Source organism: Elephantulus edwardii, unplaced genomic scaffold, assembly GCF_000299155.1.
Source record: "Elephantulus edwardii isolate Elephantulus edwardi_28Jun2011 unplaced genomic scaffold, EleEdw1.0 scaffold00222, whole genome shotgun sequence".
Taxonomy (NCBI): domain Eukaryota; kingdom Metazoa; phylum Chordata; class Mammalia; order Macroscelidea; family Macroscelididae; genus Elephantulus; species Elephantulus edwardii.
This window is the reverse complement of record NW_006399972.1, coordinates 1,131,820-1,157,502: the sequence shown is the minus strand read 5'-3', so window position 1 is coordinate 1,157,502 and position 25,683 is coordinate 1,131,820. Positions and strand designations below refer to the sequence as shown.

The window sequence follows — 25,683 nt, the reverse complement described above, 5'->3', positions numbered from 1 at the left end:
TTATGAGTCCCAAGTGACTCAACGGCACATAACAACAACAAACAACAATTATTGCGTGACAACAGTCGAGATTAAGAGGTGCATAATAAAGTGGACTGGGGGTGGACACAGGGAGGAAAATGTGCAAAAATGAGTAAATGGAAATTCAAGTTCTCTGTAAACTTTCTTTAAAATATCAATTTTTTTTTTAAAGTAATGAAGACTGTTAAGAGAAAAACAAAAGGTGGCCAGTTGGGCACAAGGAGGGAGTGTAAGGGAGAGTGACTCAAAGTAAGGTTTAATGACAGGTAGGAGGCAAATCAAGTAGTTTCATAAATTAGAGGTACTTTTCAGAATGACTTTGGGCAGTATACTGATGACATGGGACTTCCATTCGCATCACTACAGATGTCACGTGCAGCAAGAACTGAAGAATAAACAGAAATAAAGGCAACGGTTAGGAAGCCACTCTCACAATCCACATAGAAGACCACAGGGCTCGGAACTGGTGTACACTGAGGACACGATCCAGAGCACTAACAAGGAAGCTGAGTAAAAAGGCAGTTGCAAAAGTGACTTCAGGTTTTGAGAAAGAGTGAAAGGATGAAGGGAGAGTAGTGCCATTTGGTGAAACTGAACACACAAGAAGCAAGGGACAGGCCTCATTCTGAATTTTATTGGATCTGAAGCTTATACGAAGGTGATGGCTTTATTTAAAAGAGAAGATAAAATAATAAATCTCTATTAGCAATACTTAGGCTCCTACCAATGCTTAAAACAAGCAAGGAGCTACAGTCCAGTTAACTCTGCCTACACATAGCACCACAGTGTCAGAGCTGAAGTGCACTCCACGGGATCTTTAGCGACAAACTCATTACAAGCAGATCCCCAAGTCAGTCCTCTGACATGTCTCCGGGAGGAATGGAACCTCCAATCTTTCAGTTAGCAGAGCCAACAGTTCTTAATGTAGATTTGGTACTGACCCATGATTTGGGGCAAGCAATCAGTTTCTATAGTTACTTTGAAATTTATAATAGTGAATTATTTCATTCAAATATTTAATTCACTGGGAGGAGCACAAAAGTTTAAGCAGTGGAGGTAAATACTGTTACATACACAAGCCTTCAATGCATCAATAATAAAACTCTATAGATGGATGTGAGTGGATAAATAGACATGCAAGTTAATCAAGTAACAAAAAGGGTCCACCCCAGTGCAAAATGGCACAACTACTCTGAAAGACAGTTTGGTGTTTCTTTAAAAAACCTGAACATAGAAACTTTGTATGACCCAGCTATCCCACTAGAAGGAATGTACCCAAGGAAATTAGAACTGAGACACATATGGAGATTTGTATACCAATGTTCATAGCAGCGTTATTCACCACTGCAAGAAGATGGAAACAACCCGAAAGTTTAACAACAACTGAATGGACTGAGAAACTGTGGCAGCAAAGTCACACAATGCAATACTATGCAGAATTCAGGGACAAAGATTTCGAAAAATGCTATTTAACTATAGAGAGACTACGGAACATTATCCTGAGTGAACTAACTCAGTCTCATAAGGACAAATACTGTATAAAACCATCATTATAAAAATAAAAGTATAACTAGTAAAACATGTATGGGGACCCAAAGGGGGAAGGAGTGGGAGGAGAGGGGTGAGAATGTGTAGGGAGAAAACCACAGGATTGTACAATTTAGAGGAGAGAGGGAGGGCATAAAGGAAATGGAAAAAATCTAATGGGGACCTGAAATGACAGGGTAATGGTGGACATAGTCCAATGGGGATTAATTTTTTAAACATAATTAATGGAATGATTGTATGAAACACAATGTGGATAACAACAGTGTGAAACACAATGTATACAAACTCTGTAAGCAAACCCATATAAATGATTTTTTTTTAATGCCCACCAAAAGAATTCAGTTCAATTATTATTTTAAAAATATTAATATAAGCTAGAATATTAATGTAGTATTAAAGCCATGAGACATAAGTTTAATTTTTGCCACATAAAGAGGATTGAGCAATAATGAATCTTAATAATTCTTTTACGATAACAAATATGTTGAGAAAGAAAAGTATAAACATTAGTCTTTGATGAAGAAAAAATACCTTTATGTTACTTACATGATTATTCTGGAGATTTTCCAGCAATGATGAATCACTGAATGTTCTTTCATCCCCAGTCTGTGAGTTCTGCCTAAATGGGGGAAAATGGAGCATATCTGGTACTTTTATTTCAGCACACTGATATACTTGTAATTCAGTTCTGAAAGTCATCTCTATGCTCAAGAACTCTTTATAAATGCTGCAAAATAGGACTAAATCTGAATCAGGACACCACAGGTTTCATGATTGAACCATTCCACATGTACTCAAGACTTCTAACATAGGACAGACTTTTATTTTTTTGTATAAAAAAAAATCAGAGTTTATAGTTCACTATTTTTTTCTGGAGTAAAACTATATAGTCACATGAAATTAACCAAAAAATAAAATGAAATCACACATACACAAAAAAATTAACCAAGGAAAAGAAAGCACCTGCAGCAACAGAAGGGAATGGATTCCATCAAGTTCTAGTTTCCACAAATTTTAAATTTAATGAAATACTTTTAAAGAACATGTTGATTCTTTTTACCTTAGCAATATATGACATCTTTAGTTGTAGTTACAACATTATGATTCTATGCAAGATATAAAATCATGAAAAATAAACTGTCTACATCACACATTACCAGTATCAATAGAATATCAGCAAGTATTTAAAACATCCCACTTATTCTACATTTAGAAAAGAAAAATAAAGGGTCTGAAAGTAAGTAATCTATAAATTTTTATATTACAAGTTTCATACATTAGAAAGAGTAACATCATAGCCATAATGCATCAAATAAAACCAGTCTCATAGACAGCAACTTAGAAAGAATGGAAAATCATTGAAGAAAATGGGTTTGAAATAATAAAAACATAATACCTTTAATGAAATACATTTCTTCCATAAACCAAAAGAGGAAGTTAGGTTATTTATAGTAAAATATCTTTTTATTTACATATGGTAGCTTATTTAGTCCATTAATTCTAAAAATATATTACATCCTTCATATGAAGTCATGCAGCGTTCTCAAAGCATTCACAGGAAGTGGAAGAAACACAACACTGCTCTTTATTAATACTATTACCATTGCTCTAGTTTTTAAAATGGAATGAAAATTCAAGAAATTTTTAAATGACTTCTCAAAGGACACATCAAAGCAAAGCATCTATTTCTCCTCCAAAGAACATTTTATAAACATTTTAATATTTGGAGTTTATTAAATCCCCCCATAACAGTGAATTTTTTAGCAGTTCTTTTATTTTTATAATCTATTTGGTAGATAATTTGGTCATAAGAAATCTATTAGCTTCTTAAAAATTTCATAATAAAAGAATGTAAAACCTGATTACATCTTACTGCTCTCATATGACTCATTCATATCACAGCTAGCATAACTGATGCAAATTTCAAATACATTTCTAATCATATAGCAGTAGCTATGAATTTAAATTATTTCCAATGACACATATAAATTCCAATTTCACCACTGATGCCTTCCATTACAAATAATACTAAATTTTAGAATATATCTTTAAGAAGTTACTTCCTTCACAAGGTTATAAACAAACCAGAAATAAATCATCAGCTAATCAGATAACCAGAATCCAATGACTGAGACATGGAATGCCCTTTCTACATGAATGAATTTTACAAAACATTCACATTTAGTATTTAAGAATACTAAATGTCATTTAAGAATAAAACCCAGCTAGCTGCATTAAAAAGAAAAATAATCATTTAAGTCTGTTGGTGATAAAACTGTACAAATTTGTCAACTGCCTACTAATAAAAATGTAAGATAACATCAACATTGTTAACTTCTCCCCAAGACATGATCAAGTGGAACTCTGCATTTTAAAGAGACAGTGCCTGTTGTGTACTGCCAGAAGTAATGAGACCAAGTTGCAATAATTAAACAGAAATTGAGCAGTAGTGGACACATCTCACAATTTATAGACCTCTTGAAGACAGGCTAAAAGCTATAATGCTGCTGTTGTTGAGTACCACTGAGTCGGAAATGACTTATATCTGACCCCCAAGTGGGTTTTCAGAGGCAGTAATTGCATGGCAGAAGATTGCTGATCCTCCCGTGGAGCAGCTGGTGGCCCCGAACCATGTGCCTTGGGGACTGCAGTGCAGCTTCTTGTCACTAGGCCATCAGAGATCCCTAAAAGCTATATTACAAATAATTGTTCCCTGACTTGAAGAAATAAAAATTATTATAAAAGTAAAAAAGTTTATTGCTTAATAAATATTGCAGTTGCTTGACCAGTGAGTAGAAACCAACTCACAGCTGACTGTCCAATGGGTTTTCAGAAGCAGTTAATTGCACAAGAGACTGCCCATCCTACTTCCATCAAGCAGCTGGTGGATTCAAACCAGGTGCCTTTGGCATTGCAGCAGAGCTTATATATATATCTGGCATTGGAGAAGGAAATCATGCTTGGAAGGGTGGAGGGACAGTTTAAGAGTGAAAGATCCCAGATGAGATGGATAGGCACAATAATTGTGGTAATGGGAGTAGACTGAAAGGTAAGGAGTGAAGACAGCCTGTCTTGCATAAAAGAATTAGGAGAGCATCAGAAAATAAAAAAAGGTAGCAAACATTAGCATCTACCCTTGAAAACAGTACACAGACTTCTTAAATCAAAAGCCTATTCTTTAGAGTGTAAAAAAGGTCAGTCAACAGGGGTATTTTTAGCTTCATTCACACACACATAGATTGAAGTCATTTTTAGTAAGACTCCCTTCTAACCAAGACAACAAGGATTATACACCTCAATCTTTTTCTGGTTCAGGATAGGGCAGGGTTCAGAGTTAATGTACAAAAAGTTGCTATGGGTCACAGGCAACTGAAAACAACGACATATATGGCACTATTAACCATGACATTTTTCTATTAAAAATTCAAATACGTAAGAAATACCTGTAGAAATAAAAAAAAATCTATATGGACTTTAAGTCGAAACAAACACCAGATAAACCAAAAATTTAATTAAAGTGCTAAGCACATAGAAAAACTTAAAAAAATATAATGTAGGACTGGGAAAACTCTAAGTATAATGCATAAACCAGAAAATAAATACAATAAATCTGATTGCATCATGCTAAATGCATACCAAACATAGCAAAAACTATTGCAAACAAAATAAAAACACAAGCACCAAATGGGGGAAAAGCATTTTAATTCATATAATTTTTTTTTAAAAGTTACTTTCCCTGAAATGAAAAGTCATGGAAATAATAAGACCAAGAACATAGCAGGAAAAAAGTGGGCAAAGATATAAACACACACAACTCACAGAAAACACAAATGGTTTAAAAAAATGCATCCATTTTACCTCATAATGAGATAATTACATTTAAATTTGTATATAGATACGATGTTCAATTGTCAATTTGTCAGAAAAAAAATAACAATAGTATGCTGTTGTGATTATGGAAAACCAGGTAAATAATCATGTACAAATTTATTCTTTGAAGGACTTTCACATAGCAGAAGGATAGAAGTCACTCAAGGTCTACCAGAATAACTGCTCAATAAATTGTGGCATATCCATACAGCAGAACAAAACACGAAAAGGGAAGACCTATACAGAATCTGGAAAATCTCAAAGATGTTCTGCTAATTGAAAAGCTGGTGGAAAACAGTATTCACAGTAGGCTTTACCTTCTGTGAAAATATAAAAGAAAAAAATAATACATGTCTTTATATACACAGTCTAGAAACAAAATTGATTACATTGGCTGCCTTGAGAAGAGAAATGGATGGTTATGACAGAGATGAGGAAGAAACTTTTTCATCCTTAAGCTTTGTATATATGTAACATGTTAATGAATGGTAAATTTAAAAAATAAGTCAAATTATAATTTTAAGAATCCTCAAAAATAAAAAGTCCATGTAGTCATCTGAAATATAAACATATCCTTTGTGGTCTAGGGGTTTGACTTGCCAACCAAAAGGCTGACCATTCAAATCTTCCCCTGATTCCTCAGGGATGATGAGTAATTGCATGATTTACTGCCTCTGAAATCCCGCTGGACCATCAGTTATGAATTGATTCAAACTCAACAGTATATTAAAAATGTATAAATTTGGAGATGATACAAATATATCCAGTACTTGACTGTATTGCTGCTGATATTTATAAGGGTCTACACTTCTTGCTTTGAATATTAGTTTCAAACAAAAATCCATTGGAAAAAATATTTCCTTTTTAGAAAAGAGAATTTGTTACTCTGTCCAGTGAATATAAACTCCTGATTTCATTAATAGTATTTTCATTAGACTTTGGTTTTGACCAAAATAATAAAAATATGTTTTCACCTGGCTCAAAGTATATCTGAAAGAACTGTAAAAGTTGTTATTATGTGCCACTGAGTTGACTACAATTCATAATGACACTATGCACAAAAACTCTGATTCCTGCTCTATCCTGAGCCAACCTCACTGTATCTGACATATCTATCTTCATTAATCCAGTTACTGTATTAAATCATTCTATCTGGGGTCTTCCTCTCCTCCACTGTCCCTCCAGCCTTCCAAGCAAGATGTCCTTCTCCAAGGACTGGTCCCTCCTGATAACATGTTCAAAGTATGTGAGACAGAGCCTCAAAATCCTTGCCACTAAGGACAATCTTAGCTTCACCCTCTCCAGATTTGTTCTCTTGGCAGTCCATGGTACATTCAATAGTCTTCTCCAGCACAACTCAAAGGCATCAATTCTTCTTCTGTAATCTTTGGTCATTGTCCAGCTCTCTGACAATTACAGCATGTAATTATGATGGCCTTGGACTGAATTAGTTGTAACTTAGTCATTAAACTGACATTGCTGCTCTTCAGCACTCTAAAGAGGTCCCTGACAGTAGACTTTTCTAGTGCCATATGTCTTTTGATTTTTGACTGCTAGTGGCAATAGTGTTGATTGTTGAATTGAGCAAGCATAAATTATTAACAATCTCTATTTCTAAAAAAAAAAAAAGAAACCAACAAAACAAAACAATCTCTATTTCTTTTCCATCTACCATGATGCTGTCAATTGGTCCAGTAGTGAGAATCTCCATTTTCAATGTTGAGTTTCAATCTATACTGCAGATTACAATCTTTGACCTGCAGCAAATATTTCAGGCCCTCCTCAGTTTCAACAAGCAAGGTTGTGTCATCTGCATAACATAGGTTGTTGATGAGTCTTCCTCCAATTTTAATGTCACATTCGCTTTCATAACGCCAAACCTCCCAAATGATCTTTCCATGCATAGATTGAAAGGTATGGAGACAAGACACATCCCTAACACACCCCTTTCCTGATTTTGAACTATGCAATGTTTCCTTGCTCTGTTCTAACTACTGCATCCTGGTCCAAGTACAGATTTCACATGAGCACAATCAGATGTTCTGGGATTTCAATTAGCTATCATGTGTTGTGATCTACACAAGCAAAAGAGGAATCCATAAACAAATGTGAAACATTACCATCACTAGAATAAAGAAATAATCTGCCAAGATGACTTCTCTGAAGAACAACACTATCCAGAAGTAATGATCCTTTTATTATAGAGTCAAACCTGGAAGAATGTTTCAGGGAGGCTGCTTTTTTTTTTTTTTTTTTTGGTAGAACTATAAGTAAATAGCACTCATTCAATAGAATCATAGAGTAAATTGAAATCAGGGAAAATAAGACTAGAAAATAGTATAATTTACTGATATTATGATAATACGGAAAGCAACTCAAATTCTCTATGATCATACCAATATTTATTCAAATGATTCACTGTTGGATTTGGAGTTGTACATCTCACAAGAGAAGGATGCTCATCTTTCCTTAGTGGGGATACTACTGGATCAGAAGACCCAGATAGTTATGTACAACTTGTAAACACAGTCTTTCATTGTTTTTGTTCAGACATTGCTCTAGGTCGTATAGCCCTGGTGTACAAGCTATCATACTGTGGTCACTTGTGGTTGCTGTTAAGGCTGAACACTGTGATACTGATGTGTCAAACACGTTAATGGTTGGTTACCCAACGCAGACAGAGAGTGGAGTGGAGCTTTCTGATTAAAACAAGCTTGGAAGGAGGAGAAGCATCCACTTCCATAATAGCTTGCCTCTGGAAACCCTATGAACCTGGAGAGAGGATGAAAGGCACCCCAGCGTCAAAGACTCTCCTTTATAGGGTCACTATGAGTCACCTGCAACTCGATGGCACTTAACAACATAACAACATATTTTTATTATTTATAACATACATTATACACACACAGAGACACACATTTCAGTTGTTTGGTTTTTAAAAATTTTATTTTATATTGATGTGCTTACAATGTTCATATACATTGTGTTTCACCCTATCCTTCTTTCACATTGTGTTTCATAAAATCATTCCCATTCATTATGCGAACTATGCCGCTGTTACCCTGTCTTTCTAGATCCCCACCAGATCTTTCCCCGTTCCTTAATCTACAGCTCTTTAACGTATTTTAAATAGAAAGCAAGTTGTCTGTAGTATCTTTTTAGTACTTAATTTAAAACACCCCAAAATGACAAAACACAAAACTATCAGAATAATGTGGAATAAAATAGCTAAGAAAACAAAAAATAACCATTATCTGGGAATTTGCTTCAAAACAAGTGGGAGAAAGATAAATTAAAATTGGTCTTGAGTTCATACTATTAAAGTTACATAATGGATAATTAATCTACCGTTTGTATATGATTGAGATTTTTCCACACTGAATGTCAGAAAGACAAAAAATATTATAGATAAACATGGTTTTGTAAAGGAAAGATATTTTATGAGAATAAATGAGTACTGAGATGAAGAGTATTTTTCAAATTCCTGAAGGCACACAGTTAGAGGCCACCAGCTGCTCCGCGGGAGGAGGATGGGCAATCTCCTCCCCGGCGATTAACTGTCTCTGAAAACCCGCCGAAGGGTCAGCTCTGGGTCGTTTCAGACTCGATGGTATACAACAACGACAATGGACAATAATACACTCTATTTAAAGAATGGCAGATCCTTAATAGAAAGGAACTAACCTGTAGAGTCATATGTAAAACTGGTAGTGTTTGGAAATTTTAAAAAAAACAAACCCAAACACCAGAAAGCAAAACCAAAATGGTGTTAATTTTAGATTTAGTAGCTACTGGTTGGGAATAATTTAATCTTTGTAAAAAATTTCTATTAATAGCACTTTAACAGAACTACAGTCATCATCAAGTAATTTTCAAGTCCAGAGTATGCTTCAGTAGTTTAATAGTATTATTACTATTTTTAATAGTATTATTACTGTTTACTTTCAGACTCCACTACATTTACACTGTAAAATAAGCTTTATTTATTTAAGTGAAAAAAATTTTAAGATTTGTAACATGATATTTTTGTTACAAATATTGGTTCACACAGGGCAGTAAAATATACAACCAAAATCCAAATTGAAGTTAAGGGTTTATTGTTCAAAATGGCTTACCTAGTCATTGACTAACTAACTTTACCATGTGGATGAGTGGATTATGTGAACAGGACATGTTAGCCTCTCCACAAGAGGACTGGTTCGTCTCACCATGCAACTGAATGGATCCAGCAGCAGAATTTGAGAACCTCACCACCAGCAAAGGAGAAGCACGCATGCGCTGTGCACACCTCAGAACCAGAGACTCAGCACTAGCTAAATCTACAGTTGCAGGAGCATCCATGGCCAAAGCAGAAGATCAGAGACCCAACATGAGAAGGAGCTGAACTTGGGAGTGCTATCCCTCTGTCCACCAAAGAACCAGAGCTAAGCCTTTGCCCAAGTGTGTTGGAGAACCGGAGGGAGAGTCATAAGTGGCAAGACTGAGAGATTTCTAACAATCTCGGGCCTAAAGCCATGAGACTAAAGGCTGAGGCTGCTGTGGGCACATTGCAGAGCTGTCCTGACTGAGTGACTGACTGTGATTTTAGTGAAAGTTTACAGAAAGGATGGGGTTTCATTCATTCATTGATACACTTTTTTCCCTCCTTCCTCTTCTCTCAATGCACTTTTTCATATATTTGTTGTTGCAAATTGTTAACTGCCACACACACAATTGTCTACTCATCCACCCCCTTTAGATAGGCCCTCCCTTCTCCCATTCTCTCTTCTTCCTAACTTGCTCATCTTTTCATGGACAAGAGGTGAATAAAAATACAACTGTTCGTTTAGTTAGGCACACCTTAGTCCTCCAAGTTACATCATTGCTTTTTAATACTTTCCAGAGGACGTTGGCAGCAGATTTACCTGATATAATATGTACTTTAAAGTAATGCCAGCTGCTTCCATGGGCACTGGTATGGATCCAAGTACAATGAAATCCTTGGTTATTTCAATATTTTTCCCACTGATCATGATGTTGCATATTGGTTCAGGTGTGGGTACTTTTGTTTTATGTTGATACAAGATCCATAGTGAAGGCTAAGTTTGTTTGTTTGTTTGTTTGTTTGTCTGTTTGTTTCCCTCCTCAGTAGCTGCTTCAAACCCTCTTCAAGGATGTATCATTTGTATATTTCAGGCTGTTAATGAGTCTAATCCTGATTTCAAGTTCTTCCTCATAGTCCAGATTTTCTTATTATTTGCTTATCATACAGACTGAGTAAATATTATGAAAGAACACAATCCAGGCATACAATTTTTGAATTTTAGCCAAGCAGCATTCCATAGTTCTATTTGAAAAACTGCCTCATCATCTATTTTGAAGTTCTACATGGACACAAGTGTTCTGGGATCCCCATTCTCAGGTTATCCATATTTTGTTTCAATCCACACAATCAACGACTGCATCGGAAATAAAACACAGTTCTTTTTTGATCTTCCCTGCTTTATGTTAAGATCGCCCTGTCATGAGCTTTGATACCTCTCAATGTTAAGTGCCCCAATACTGTGTAAAACACAGTATTTGGTAATTGTAAAACACCTATTTCTGTTCATTGTAGCCCTTTGCCGCATAATCTTCCTTTATCTATCACAGTAATTTTTAAAGTTTATTTCTCAATTATTAAACTGATGGAAAGATATTTAGAAGGAAATCTCCACTGTTTCTGCAGCTTTGGAGTAGGTAAATCCTGACAGAAGGTGGCAGTGCTGAGCCAGAAACACAGGACAGCTTCAAAAGCTGAAGTAGTAGTTCCCATAGCCCACAGAACCTGGACTTAATAAATACAATCTTTACTGTAGATGTACAACACATAACTCAAGCAAGTTAACCTTTTGGCTAAAAGTTTACAGTATGACAAAACATTCAACCAAAAACAAGCACATTCAGTGAATTTCAAAAAATGTCTGCATTACAACATTGCCATCATACCTAACCAGTACATGTGTTTTGACTTTAAAAAACAAACACAACAAAACCAAAACAACCACAACTGTGTGTGAAATGGTTCAAGGAAATAATAAAATGCAAACATTTTACAGGGGTAAATGAAGAGACAGACAGATTCATGCTGCTTACCATTCATCAGGAGAGCAGCCATAATCCTCAGGTTCAGGGACATGGCTTCGAGGGAGCAAGACGAGGGGCAGAAAGAGAGGATAACAATCAAGGAAAGGCTAAAACTAAAGTGTGAATAAAAGAAGGATGGATCTCTACAAAGTTAGGAAAACAAATTTTTAGTTGATTCTGAAAGAATGGCAGTTAGTATAGTATTAAGGGAAGAAGATAGATGAACGTGACAGGGTATTCAAGCCAATCGACAAAATTATCCTACAACTCAATTACCAACTGTATTCTTCACTGTGGAATTTACAGACTTATGCACAGAATCCAATTTTTGTTGGAAATATTCAAATTTTTTAGCAGTTTCAATTAATACCAGAGTCAATGAAAGAAGCAATCATATATATTACATAATTGGAATAAAGCAACTTAATGAAACAAAATTAAGACTTAGAGACAAACTATTATACTCATAAAGTTGCCAAGTACATTTTGGAAGTAACTTTGACTGCCATGAGATAAAGATTCTTTAAAGCAGCATATTGACATAATGCCATATTTCTATTAGGAAATAAAGCTCCATTTTGATCAATCTGTCAAAATTCTCACTAATACCCTAATAATGAAAGTACTTGTTATTTCAAATAGTAAACAATTTCTTCAATTTCTTAATAGCAATATTAGCTCATAGGAGCACTAGGAAAGTCCAATCAATATTTAGATTTTATTTCAAACTACTTGTATGCATTCCAATGGAATTGTTCATTATAAAACAGTTTTCCTTATTTTCATTTATTTCATTATACTTGTTTATTTAATATTTTTTCCCTTTAAGTTAAATTTGTAAGACATGGACAGAAGTTTTAAAATCATGAGTCTGTAAAAATGTCCAAGTCTGGAGTAACATAAATTTTGTTGAAAACTTGTGAAATGCTTTCAACCGTTGAAAACTTGTGAAATGCTTTCACCGTCTAAGTGTCTACTCCATTCCCTTTAGCCTTTTGCCAACCTGGCCCTTATCATTCCACGGCACTGTTGAGACACTAATCTCTTTCACTATGATCTTATTATCAAAGGGCCTCTGAAAATACTATTACTAGTATAAAAGGTGGCTTATTTATTTCTTATTCATAGTAATAAAAGGTGGTTCTCTGTAGGATGGTCTACCAGAAAATGAGATAGCCTAAAAGGTTTCTTTGGAAACTGGTCACAGCTCAAGACACTGATTCTTGAACCATCTCAACACTTGGAACCCAGCTCCCAGCTAAACCAGAGAAGAGCCTCATGCTACCCAAGCAACGATCACTGAGCCCTGGTGCCGTCAGGTCTCATTACCATTACACCTCAGACTCTGATACTCACTTTGGGGAAGTGGCTGTTCCTCAGGTAGTAATGCAGCTTAAAAGCCCCCAAGGCCAAAGGTGAATGCCCCTCTGCTAGTGTCTTGGCCGACCCTACCACTAACGTTGCACTGCTTGCCATGAGTCATAATCAGCTTAATATCAAAATGTTTGGTTTAGGGGTTTTATGCAAAATGTGCTGAGCAGCAGGCACTGTGTAGATCTGCTACTGATCCTACATGCACACATTTTCCCTCTGACAGACGCTCCTGTAGCTCTGCTGTGTTCCAGGTCTGTGCTCCTGTATCGGTCTCAGAATTTCTTCACTTAAACTCATCATCCTTTTAGATAGACCTCAAGTATCTTCTTTTGTTTTTTTAGGAAGAATTAGAATCCAAGGAACTCTTTAATTAAGTCGAATCTACCATGTCAGGATAGACCTAGACATCACATTGGAATTTAATATTTATCTACAGAATTACTTTGTTAATATAAAGGTCTAATGATCATTATTCCAGGGATAGGGATGTAAGAGGGGAGAGTTCAGTTCTGATCAAAGGGTTGCTGTGAGTCAGACTCAACTCGAGAGCACCTAACAGCAATCATTAATTCATCACCATCTAACAAAGTGTCACATATGTAGCAGTGACTGGTAAATATTTGTTAAAGTATGTGATTAAAGGAATAATTGGTGTCTATCAGCTGATCCTATTAGTTTAAATGAGAAAAAAAAAGATACATTTGTTGGTTATAATCTAGATGGAGTAAGTACAGGAGAGAGGGTGAAACCAAGCTGTTCCTTGGAGACAAGAATTCTGAATCTTTGTCTGACATACTTTGGGCATGTTGCAAGGAGGGACCAGTCCTTGGAGAGAGACATCATACTTGGGAGGGTGGAGGGAGAGTACAAGACAGGAAGACCTTCGAGGAGATGGACTGACTCAGTGACCAGGGTAATGGGGATAGGTGTTTCAGAGACAATAAGATTGTCTCAGGATAGAGCAGGGTTCAGAACTGCTGACAGGCTCATTATCAGTCACAAGAGGCTTGACAGCACATAACATTATAATTGTGTTGTTTCACTCTTGGTGACTCTATTCTCAGGGTTAAAACAATGGCTGATCCTTTAAGCAAACTTTCAGCTAAACAAAATATTGTTCAATATATCTATTCTTAAACTGTGTTTATATGTAAGTGAACAATAAAGTTAAACTCAGAAACTGTATCAGTGAAAGCTCATTCAGCTCGGCAATTCATTCCCACAATGTGGTTGTTATGTTCCATGGAGTCAATCAAGACTCACAGTGACCCTATACACAAAAACTCTGAATCCCCTTATCCTGAGTCAATCACACTGTCTCTGACACACCTACTCCCATTACCCTAGTTTCTGTGTCAATCCATCTCATCAGGGTCTTCCTTTCCTGTGCTGTCCCTCCACCTTTCCATGCATGATATACTTCTCCAAGGCAACATGTCCCTCCTGGCAACATGCCTAAAGTATGTGAGACAGCCTCAGATACAAATTATCCACCAAGATAGTACTTTAACTCACATCTCAGATCAGTGCAGCCTTGAAAATTCTAGCCACTAAACACTAAAGTACACTTAGGGTTTTTTCCCTGGTATTCAAACAGCTATAATAAAATGGACTTATTCCTCCAGGAAGTAATTTGCTGAAGCAATACTTTAGTAAATCTTTAACAGAATTTTTAAGTTAAACTTAAAAATGATACCAAATTAATTTCCATTTAAATACAACAAACTCATTCAAAAGAAAAGATTAAAATAACAATGTAAGCATAAGGCATCTGGTATAAATTTGGTCTCTAAAACATAACCATCATCTGTATTTGTTTATAAATCTTTTTTATGTTGTTACTTACCATGATCTAATTAGGAACAAGGGTAATGTGAAGTGAGTGTAATTTTACCAAGATTCAATTTCCCAAGTTGTATTTTGAGTGTTAAGGATTATGTTTTTACAAATTAACAGGCTATAATAGCACAAGAGGTTTCAGATCTAACTGGAAAAAGAAAGAAAAAAACCAACTCAAAAACCAATAACCTCTCCCCCCAAAAAAAACACAACAACAAAACCCAATAGAATTAACCTTTGACTATCAGATAAAACAGCTTTACCTTCCTTCCTCAAAATGTTAAAGAAGTACTAGCTAAGAATGTGTAATGTCAAAGCCAATGATTAATACATACATATAAAATTTTGTGTTACTTTAAACTTCTATTTGACCATCTCCTGGAGGGATAAATACTATGTTTTCTTAGGAGGCAGCTGGAAGTGCACACACGTAATAGTTCCTTCTATTACACAGTGGTTAAACACTGCTCTGGGGCAAGTGGGATAATAAAACCATGTTATTTCCCTGTGTAGTTTCCTATAATGCAAGAATGCCCAGAGGAAATGCTCACAGAAAGGTGGTTGACAGTAATTACTAACCCCGCCCCCAGACATTGGTTGGAATTAAGTGGGGTGTCCCTGAGTGACACATCAAAGTAGTCCAAAGTCTTATTTTTCTCTAGAGCTTTTGTATGTCAGCAGCTTTATATGTCTGACAATCCAATTCTCATCACACACAGTGAGCTTGCGGAGGGGATACCAACAAACATCAGTCCGTGTTGAGGATGCCTAGAGGCAAAGCAGGTGCAAAAACTGTCCACTATTGCTGAAGGCAAACTAACAACCACTGGTCTTCACTATGACCTCTGGTATTCCTAAAACCCTGAAAGATTATCCAAAGAGCAAGTCTATTTCTTGTTTTATGGTACTATTTACCAACTGTTTTTAATGTTAGAATTTCATGTGCTATTGAGTCGCTTGCTAATCATGGTGTCCCAATGTACAACAGCTCTGAACCTTGCTCTATCATGAGCCAACGTTATCATTTCTCACATAACTACCCTTATTACCCTAGTCACTGAGTCAATCCATCTCATCAAGAATCTTCCTGTCTTGGGCTGTCCCTCCACCCTCCCAAACATGACGTCTCTCTCCAAGGACTGATCGATCACTCCTTGCAAAATGCCCCAAGTATGTCAGATGGAGCTTCAGAATCCTGGTCTCCAAGGAGCAGCCTGGTTTCACCCTCTCTTGGACAAACCTGTTTGTTCTCCTCGCAGTCCATGGAATATTCAATACTGTACTCTGGCACCACAGGTCAAAGGCATCAATTCACCTTTTATCATCTCTGGTCATTGTCCAGCTTTCTGATGCAGAGCACGTAATTGTGTAGACCATGGTCTAGATCAGGCGCTCCTTAGTCTCCAGACTGATATTGCCCTTCAGGACTTTGGAGCGGTCCCTGACAGCAGACCTTCCCAATGCAATTCATCTTTTAATTTTCTGGCAGCTGGTACCAAGAGGGTTCATGGTGGAGACAAGTAAATTGAAGCTGTTAGCAATCTCAAGTTTCATATATGTGGAAAAAATAAACACCGTTTTTATAGAAGTTATCTAGTTTCATTCTCAACTTAAAGACTTGGCATAACTCACAAGGAATTCCCCCATGTTACATGGTAAAATAGTGACAAAGTCAAGACAAGGATTCATTTCTTATCTCTCACTGATTGATAGCTACCTACTGAAATATTACAAAATGACATATTCCCAAGAACAAATCTGTTTCACTGGGAACTTAATCTACATAATGTGTACTCTTAACTTTCACTGATATTTGGGGAAACAAACCAAGCAGCGCTTGTGGTGCTGTGGCTAAAAATTCAGCACTAACCAAAAATGTGGGCAGTGTGAATGCATCAGCCACTTCATAGGGGAAAGATGAGTTTGTTTCTATAGAGATTTACACTCTTAGAAATTCCATGGGCAGATTTTTTTCTGTTCTACAAGGTCTGTTTGTCAGAAATGACTAAATTAGAATGAGTTTGAGCTGCTGAGTGAATTCACTGTATTCCTATAAACCAGAACTCCAAACCCACTGCCACAGAAGTTATTTGGACTCACAGAAAACTGTCTCATGGGCCTTTCAAGGCTCTAAATCTCTAAGGAAGCAGAAGACCATGGCTTTCTTCTGAGGAATTGGATTTGAACTGCTGACCTTTTGGGTGGAAGCCAAATGCTTTCATTGTTGTGCCACTGGGGCTCTTTCACCCTTTTCTCTTAATAGCTTTTAATAATGCTGTATAATGCTATCACAACAACACAAGAAGAACAAACGGTGTTCTTTAGAATACTGTCTGGGAGTGCTTAGGACCTATTCCAAGAGTGAGAAAAATTGATAAAAGGCAGAGGATAAAAAGAGGCTACATCTCCTTACAGTAATCTGTTCCAATACACTCAATAATTACTAATTTGAAGAACTTGAATAATTCAACAGAAAATTGTACCACATTAAAATAAAATTATGTCTACTATCAAACCGATCACAGCAGAAATAATATTAATGAATGGATATAGAACATGTGTAAAAAGAACCACCGCCACAAATTCCACTTACAAACCAAAATCCAATGCCACTGAGTAAATTCTGGCTCATAGCAAGTAACCCTCCACTGTGTTGCCAAGGCTGTAAATCACTGCAGGAGAAAGTCTCATCTTTTTTTCCTGTGCAGCAGCTAGTGGATCTAGTCCATCTACACTTTGGCTAGTGGCCCACAGGTAATGCACTCCACCACCAAGAGCTCATTAAATAACTGTGTAGATGTCAAACAAACTATCAATGCAAATTCTACAGCCCTTCTAATACCAAATCCTAAAGAATCATAGTAGGCTTTTCCTTCTGTCTTCTGAGACAACTGTGGGAAGATATCTAAGCTGTCCCCAAATGTGCAATGTAGCCAGTCTAATAGCATCAGCCATTCAATGAGGCATCTGGCAATTAAGACTGAAAGGTAAGGAGTGAAGACAGCCTGTCTTGCATAAAAGAATTAGGAGAGCATCAGAAAATAAAAAAGGTAGCAAACATTAGCATCTAGCCTTGAAAACAGTACACAGACTTCTTAAATCAAAAGCCTATTCTTTAGAGTGTAAAAAAGGTCAGTCAACAGGGGTTTTTTTTAGTTTCATTCACACACACATAGATTGAAGTCATTTTTAGTAAGACTCTCTTCTAACCAAGATAACAAGGATTATCCATCTCAATCTTTTTCTTTTTATAGACTGTGTGTCTCGCAGTAACTGTACATATTTAGAAGTTTTTCACCAAATGGTTCCTTCCTGGTTTATAATTTTAACTAAGCCATTTTCAATATTGCATATGCTATTTTTAGGCTGGCTTGCTGCTAGGAGACAGAGGGTGAGTGGGTAAGAATGGGAACGAGTCAGAAATCCTAAATGCAAATGCCCAAGCGATTAAAGGCTATGGGAGAGACACTCACCAGCCTTGCTTGCAGGTGGGGAGAAATGATCATTTTAAAAACAGGCCAAAGTCTATCAGCAAGGAAGGTGTTTTACCTTTTGATAATTACTAGAAATTAAATTTCCCACACTGTATTTCAAAAAGCAGACTTTTATAAGTTTATTAAATCTGAAAGCAGGAAATAAATGGATGTTTAATCACTCAGCACATTCTTAAGAACACTAACAACCTGATAAGAGTTTTAGACAGATTGATTATCACTTGAGTTTAAGAGTTTCACATCCCTGCCTCCTCCCCACAATCAAAAATTTAGATTACTCTGTGAGTTAAAAAAAATAAATAAGAGTGGTGTAGTGGCCAAAGAGCTTGGCTGCTAATTGAAAGGTAGGTAGTTTGAACCCACCAGCACTCTTTAGGAGTAATGATGTGGCAGTTGGATTCTGGAGAGTTTTACTGCCAAGGAAACCCTATGAAATGGTTTACTCTTTCCTGTAGGGTCATTGTGAGTCAGAATCACCTTGACAGCCAGGGATTCAGAAAGGGTTGGGTTTTTTAATTTATTTTTTTTCCTCTACTAGTTTATTTACAAAATTCAAACACAAATTTGAACAAATTCTTTCCATTTGCCTCAACCCCTCACCCATCAAATTATACAACCCAATGATTAATCCCCCCTCCCCCCTGCATGTCCAGATCCCTCTGCCTCGACTCTCCCATCCCTCCTGGATCCTATACTCATTCTACAATAACATTTTTATAGAATATTTATCCTTGTGGTATGGAGTTAGTTCACTCAGCATAATGCTCTCCAGTCCCTCCTAAGGTAGGTCATAATTTACAAAGTTACTGCTCCTGCGTGCTGCATAGTATTTCATTGTGTGAATGTACCATAATTTCTCAAAAAAACCCACAACAAATCAAAAGCTTACTGTATTTTTGCACAAATAACACACTTACTGTGCTTGTCTGCAAAGAGCTTACTTCCCACCTCCACCCAGGTATTTATGTAAGTGCACCGTGCTAATTTTTTACAGCAACATATTTTTAAAAAATGGCACATCTACTGTTATGACACTATGTTCTGAGGGAGGGAGCTACTGCAAGTAGAAAAGCTGAGAATTATTTGCATAAAAAGTAGGGTCATAAGTATCAGGAGATAAAAGAAAAATACATCAACCACTTAACCACAGAGGCAATGAATATTTAACTTGAAAACTTTCCACTGGTAAACTACATGGTTTTAACCACATTTGAGCTGTGTCCTGATTTGATGATAACGCACAGGGCTGTTTGTACCATATTGCCAGGGCCAGATTAGAGACCTTCAGCAACATAGCAAAGAGTCATTAGGCAGAGCCTCTACTTCACAGGCAACTTCCCAAGAAAACAATACCAAGGTACGAAATACAAAATGTGCACGATACTGAATCAAACAGTTGCTTTCTAGATTGGGGAAGAAAAAAATCCTAAAAAGTAGAGCACTTCTAATGATATCAAATGGCATGAATTAAACCTGCATTTCATATTATAATTAAAATAACTCACCCATATGCAATTCCTGCTATGGTGCACTTCTTAAACTGCATCACGTTGCAGGTCAGAGTACCAGTTTTGTCAGAAAAGATGTATTTAACCTAAAAAAGTTCCAATTCCTCATTAAAATTTCAATTCTTCATATGGGGGGGAGGCATCCTTAAAATTATACAGTTATTTATTTTGTAGCACTAAAGGGGTACCAGCTATTAATGGTTTTCTGCATTCATCAGAGAATATATTCAACTACTTTATTTCATATTTTGGCAAGGTATACTTTTACACACACACACACACGATTATATTGTTGTTAGTAGGTGCTGTTGCCCATATCTTTCAATATTGCAAACTGAGCCTTTTTTTTCCCTTTAGTAAAGCTGTATTTATCTTACTTGAGTGTCTAACTCTAGATCCCTGTGTATTTCATTATAATGAATACAATTCAGTAGAGTAAGTGGTTTGTCTTGGGAAGGTGACTTTTGAAATCTTGTGCTGAGTTCTTTAACTTATTTCTTCCTTTTGTTTACAAGTTTCAAATTATCTTCTGACATAAATTTTGGTCTTCTCATTATTTTCTCTTTTAAAGGATCTTTTCCTGTCTAGAGGAACATGCCCTTAATGTCATCTCACAACTTGTCTGGTCTCTAGTTATAAGTGTTCACTGTATCAAGTCTATTCTTTAGAAAGTCTCTAAATTCAGGTTAGATGTACTTTGTCTCTTAAGGGCCTGTTTTCATTTTCTTCAGCTTGAACTTGCATATGAGCAGCTGATAGTGCATTCCATGGTTGACCCAGAACTGTGCTGACTTAAGATTTTGAACTTATCTTTTTCCAAAAACGTAGTCCATTTGATTTCTTTCATTGTTCCATCCAATGAGGTGCATCCAAATAGTCTTTGTTTATATAAAACTATGTTTTTGGTTGTGAGTGCTAGGTAGTCATATACAAATCATAGCAACACTATGCACAACAGATCAGAACCCTGCCCTATTCTTCTCCATCCTCACAATCCCTGCCGTGCTCACGGCCACTGTTACAGCTACTGGGCCAGCTCATTTACTTGAGGGTAGCTCTCTCTCCCACTGACTCTGCACTTTCCCAGCATGATGTCTTTTGCCCAGGAAAGACCCCTCATGATAATACACCTACAATATTTGAGATGAAGTTTTACCATCCTTGTCTCCAAGGAGCACAATAGTTGCACTTCTCCTAAGACCGATTTGTTTGTTCTTTTGGCAGTTCATGGGACATTCAATAATGTTCACAAAAAATTACAGGCAAAGACTGTATGACAATGTTTTGAATAGTAAATAAGAACATATGCAAGCAAACATCTAAAAATTCTATCATTAGCAAATTACAAGTTGCAATACCACAGGCAGTACATACAACTAACCATCATACATACCATAAAACCCAAAAGAAACAAATGTTTGTAAGCATGGTCTGTCATGTATATAGGGATAGACAGAGAGTGAGAGAATGAGAGAGATACTGAGAGAGATAGAGTGAGATAGAGATGATAGATAGATAGATGATAGATAGATAGATAGATAGATAGATAGATAGATAGATAGATAGATAGATAGATAGATAGAAAGAGATGGAGATGGAGAGAGAGAGAGAGATGTCCTATACTAAACAGATTCTATGTCAGGGACTATATGTGCTATATTTATAACTCACAGAGTCAATACTTTACATACATACAGACTATATACACAAGACCTTCACTAGTTGTGTCTAGTACCTTTTATTTTGAGAGCAGTATCTGCTTTAAGTGGTGTCTTTACAACTTCATTTGCAATCAATTAAGACTAACAGCCATGCACTAGACTAGTCAATGCCTCAGGGATTTCTGGTGGTCTAGTGCCAAGAAGCTGGGCTGCAATCACGATGGCATGTGGTTCGAATCCACCAGCTGCTCCACAGGAGAAGGATGGGCAATCTCCTATGCAATTAACAGCATTTGAAAGCCTGACAGAGGGTCAGCTATGGGTCAGTTCTGACTCGATGGTTCACAACAACAGTCAATATATATTTTTCGTTTTCAAATAATGGAAAATTAAGTCCTATGAATTCATCCTAAATTGTCATGCAAGGCAGAAAGAAATCACTGTGAATAATGACTTACAATTCAAGACAGAAATAAGAAATTGCATTTACCTGGCCAAGTTCCTCATTCAGATTAGATGTGCGTGCCATAGCAGCAGTGTCTGTGGGTTCATAGTGCATATCAAGGTCCTTATTAAGGGGAAAAACAGGGGAGGAATAATCAAAGAAAGATGTATACTTGGATTCACCTAAGTATAAAGGATTAGATTAAGCTTCAAAACAATTACCTTCATTCCTTAATACATTAATGTTTAGTTGTTGAGTAAAATATATAAGTACTTTCTATCCTGCCCTATCTATATTATTTCTAGTGATTTCCTGGAAAAGTATTTAGTATATGATACTATAATCACATTAAGGGCAGAGCATAATGGAATCTAGACTACAGCATGTCTATCAAGCAATATAAGTTTATCAGTCTTCCACCATTTACTGGACCCATTGTAGGGATGGTACAGAATAGGATAAGGATAAGATCTATTGATCGAAGGGTCACTATGAATTGTATGCCAGTCAATGGTACCTAACAAAAACAATATTATAGGGATTAAATAAGAACACATGCCAAGTTGCTTCTATGGTGTTTGATGATGTTAGCCAAAATATCAGCAACTGAATATTGCTCAAATAATTAGAGTTCCAATTACTTTTAGGAGGGAATGCTAAAGAGATTTTGTCTGATACTACATTTGGACTAAGTTGTCTAAAAGAATTAACAAAGTTTCCTAAGCAAAGTTAAAAAAAACGAAGTCAAGAGGAATTACCTAACAACTTTTATCAGGAAATTTCAGAGCTAAATTTCTTGTACTGTATACATGTGGAAGTATATAAACAATTTTAAATTATCAGGAAAAAATAGTTTTCATTCAAATTTACATTTGTCTTACACCCAGTAGCAATAAAGTTTGATTATATTCTAAAAATATTTTTATATTATAAAAATTAGTATTTAACACTTTATTAGCAATACAGTGGTGTAACTGACTTATTTTCAAATGTCAAATGAAAAGGCTAAGCTCTAAATCAAAGCCAACCTCTCTCTCACATCTGTATTCTAGACTGATCAGCTTTTTCTCTGCAAACAACTGGATAGTATCAAAAGAGTGATAAGAATGGTGATTACTCTGAAACTGTATCAAATGGAGAGGGGGAAACTAAATGTGATAATATAACAGGCATGGCAGCTGAGTTCAAATGCCTTAATATAGAATTAAAGTTAAACAATCTCATAGTATAGACTCATTGGGCAGACCAGAATGAAGGGAAGCTGTTACTAATTTAATTTCATACATCAAGAATTTGCCTTATAAGTGAAGGCTAGAAAATCAGTCTTCTGCCAGCCACCTTATAAATTCCATGTAATTAGATAGGTGATTGAAAAAATTCTATGGATTTCATCCAAGACAGCTTTACATTATTATTTCACACTAATGTTATTTTTAAAAATCCAAACCAACAAACGTTACTTTACATTCAGAACAAGTTATCTTACTAATTCTCTTAATGAAAAACTTTCAAATGAAATAATATAAACCTTTACCACACATTTTTTTTTCAGCAATACATCTTCTGCACAACAGAAGCTATGCTGCAGCTCATCTGATATTTCAAAATTATGATGATTTTTTTAGCAATGAATTAACTTAGTGACAGTTAAGAGGAACCATTTACAGATGACAATGAGCAATTGCAAAACTTACAGCAGCTATATTTTTTGAATTTGTAGTATGGTTCTTATAAAAAGATTTCAAAATTATTTTGAAAAAAGAAACACCCATAGATAGTATTAAAAACTTAAATTCTCTTACACATCAAGCTTGAAGGCTTACTTTACAGAGTTAGGCCTCCACTTATTTTTATTTTTGTAGAAGTAAACATACTAGAAGGGTAACACACTGGTCAACAAAACTAGATATTCCTCATATTTTCCCAAAATTTAAAAAAAAATGTTTTAACTAAATAAATTTAAGGAGAAAACTTTAACCACAACTGATATTGCTTATAATGTAGCATAATAAGTCTCACAGATAGGTAAAACTGATAAACAACTTGGTAGGTATAATTAAGAAATTTTTCGGTGTGATTAAAAGACTATCCTAGAAAAAAAGACAGCATGTAAGCTTATGATGATAAAATATAGTAGTAATTCATATTTACCCAATTTATGAAGTAGGCCTGGGTAAATTTCACCACTTCTAATGTAACCAACAAGCTGATAGGAATGAGATTGTTGAAGAGGATGATAAAGGTCAAGAAATTCAATCCAAAATTGTTAGCGCCACCATCTGTTGGAAGAAGTGGAGGAAACGTTATTTATTATTTTAATTTACACTGACTAGAACTTGAGTATACAAAAATTTTCTAACAACAACAACATCATCATAAAATATTTCTAGATCATCTGGGAGGCAAAATAAGTTGGTAATACATCTTCAGCCTCAAATATATTCTTCAAGATGGAATATTATTTGTATCCAATGTATTGTTATTCTTTTTAAGAATCATGAAACTGAAAGCACTTCAAAATATTACAAGTTGAAAGCCTCTTGGTATCAAGGTAAGAAGTGTGGACTTAAAAATAGACATTTTAATTCCGTTGAATCCCTTTTATAGAAATTATTGAAAATTCACTTTAAAGCACACTTTGAAAGTGAGCAACAGCATCAAACCCAACAGAAATTCCATGTTCTTCCTCCTCAATAATGAAAATATAAAAGTTCAATCAGATATACTATCACGTATTTAGAGACACAAATTTATGAAAACAATAAGAGCTCAAGAAGCTAAGGAGGTGAACAAAAGATTACAAAGGGCAGCTTGGGAAGACAAAGCAAAGCATTAGAAAATCTAAAGGGGTGAACACACTCAACATTTCAGAAGACAAAGGAACTGAAGAACAAGTTTAAGCCTCAAGTTGCAATACTTAAGGATGCTATGAGCAGAGCATGAAATGATCCAGGAAGCATTAAAAGAATTTGGAAGGAGTAAAAAGAGTCACTATACCAAAAAAATTGGCCAACACAAGAATTTCATGAAACAACATATGATCAAGGTGTGATGGTGATGAAGGAGAAAGTTCAAGTTGCTCTGAAGTAATTAGCAAAAAACAAGGCCCCAGGAATTGATAACATAGCAATTGACATATTTCAGTCAACAAATGCTGTCCTGGACATGCTCACCAGGTTATGCGAAGAAATCTGGAGGACAACTACCTGGTCAACTGATTGGAAGAAATCTGTATTTATTCCCATTTAGAAAAAAAAAAGTGATCCAACAGAGTGTAGAAACTATAAAACAATATCACTAATATCACACACAAGCAGGATTCTGCTGAAGATTATCCAAAAAATTACTAGAACAGCATGTCATTAGAGAACTGCCAGATGAGCAGGCTGGGTTTAGAAGAGGTCATGGCAATAGGGACATCATCGCCAACGTTAGATGGATGTTGGCTGAAAGCAGAGAGTATTGGGGGAATGTCTATCTGTATTTCATTGACTATACAAAGGCATTTGACTCTGTGGATCACAACAAATTGTGGCTAACCTTGAGAAGAATGAGAATCTAAGAATACTTTATTGTGCTCATGTGAAACCTATACTCAGAGTAGGAAGCATTAATTAGAACAGATCAGAGAAACACAGCATGGTTCAGGATAAGAAAAGGAGTGCATCAGGGATGCATCCTAGCTTGATATTTTATCAATCTATATGCAGAATAGATCATTAAGGAGGCTGGGCTTTATAAGGAAGAACGTGGCATCAGGCTTGGAGAAAGACTCATCAACAACCTGAGTTATGCAGATGGCAGAACTCTGCTTGCTG

The 25,683-nt window shown here is 35.9% G+C and overlaps 1 protein-coding gene across 1 annotated transcript in view; it reads right to left on the bottom strand.

The window, feature by feature from the left end:
• Window positions 1–25,683, bottom strand: part of ATP8A1 (ATPase, aminophospholipid transporter (APLT), class I, type 8A, member 1) — a 375,206-nt gene that overhangs the window by 219,043 nt on the left and 130,480 nt on the right. The window contains exons 12-15 of the mRNA XM_006898188.1: window positions 24,017–24,144; window positions 21,911–21,988; window positions 19,757–19,845; window positions 2,116–2,188 (exon numbers count right to left, since the gene is read on the bottom strand). Of these exons, the coding sequence (XP_006898250.1) occupies window positions 2,116–2,188; window positions 19,757–19,845; window positions 21,911–21,988; window positions 24,017–24,144 (368 nt within the window). The remainder of the gene's footprint in view (window positions 1–2,115; window positions 2,189–19,756; window positions 19,846–21,910; window positions 21,989–24,016; window positions 24,145–25,683) is intronic.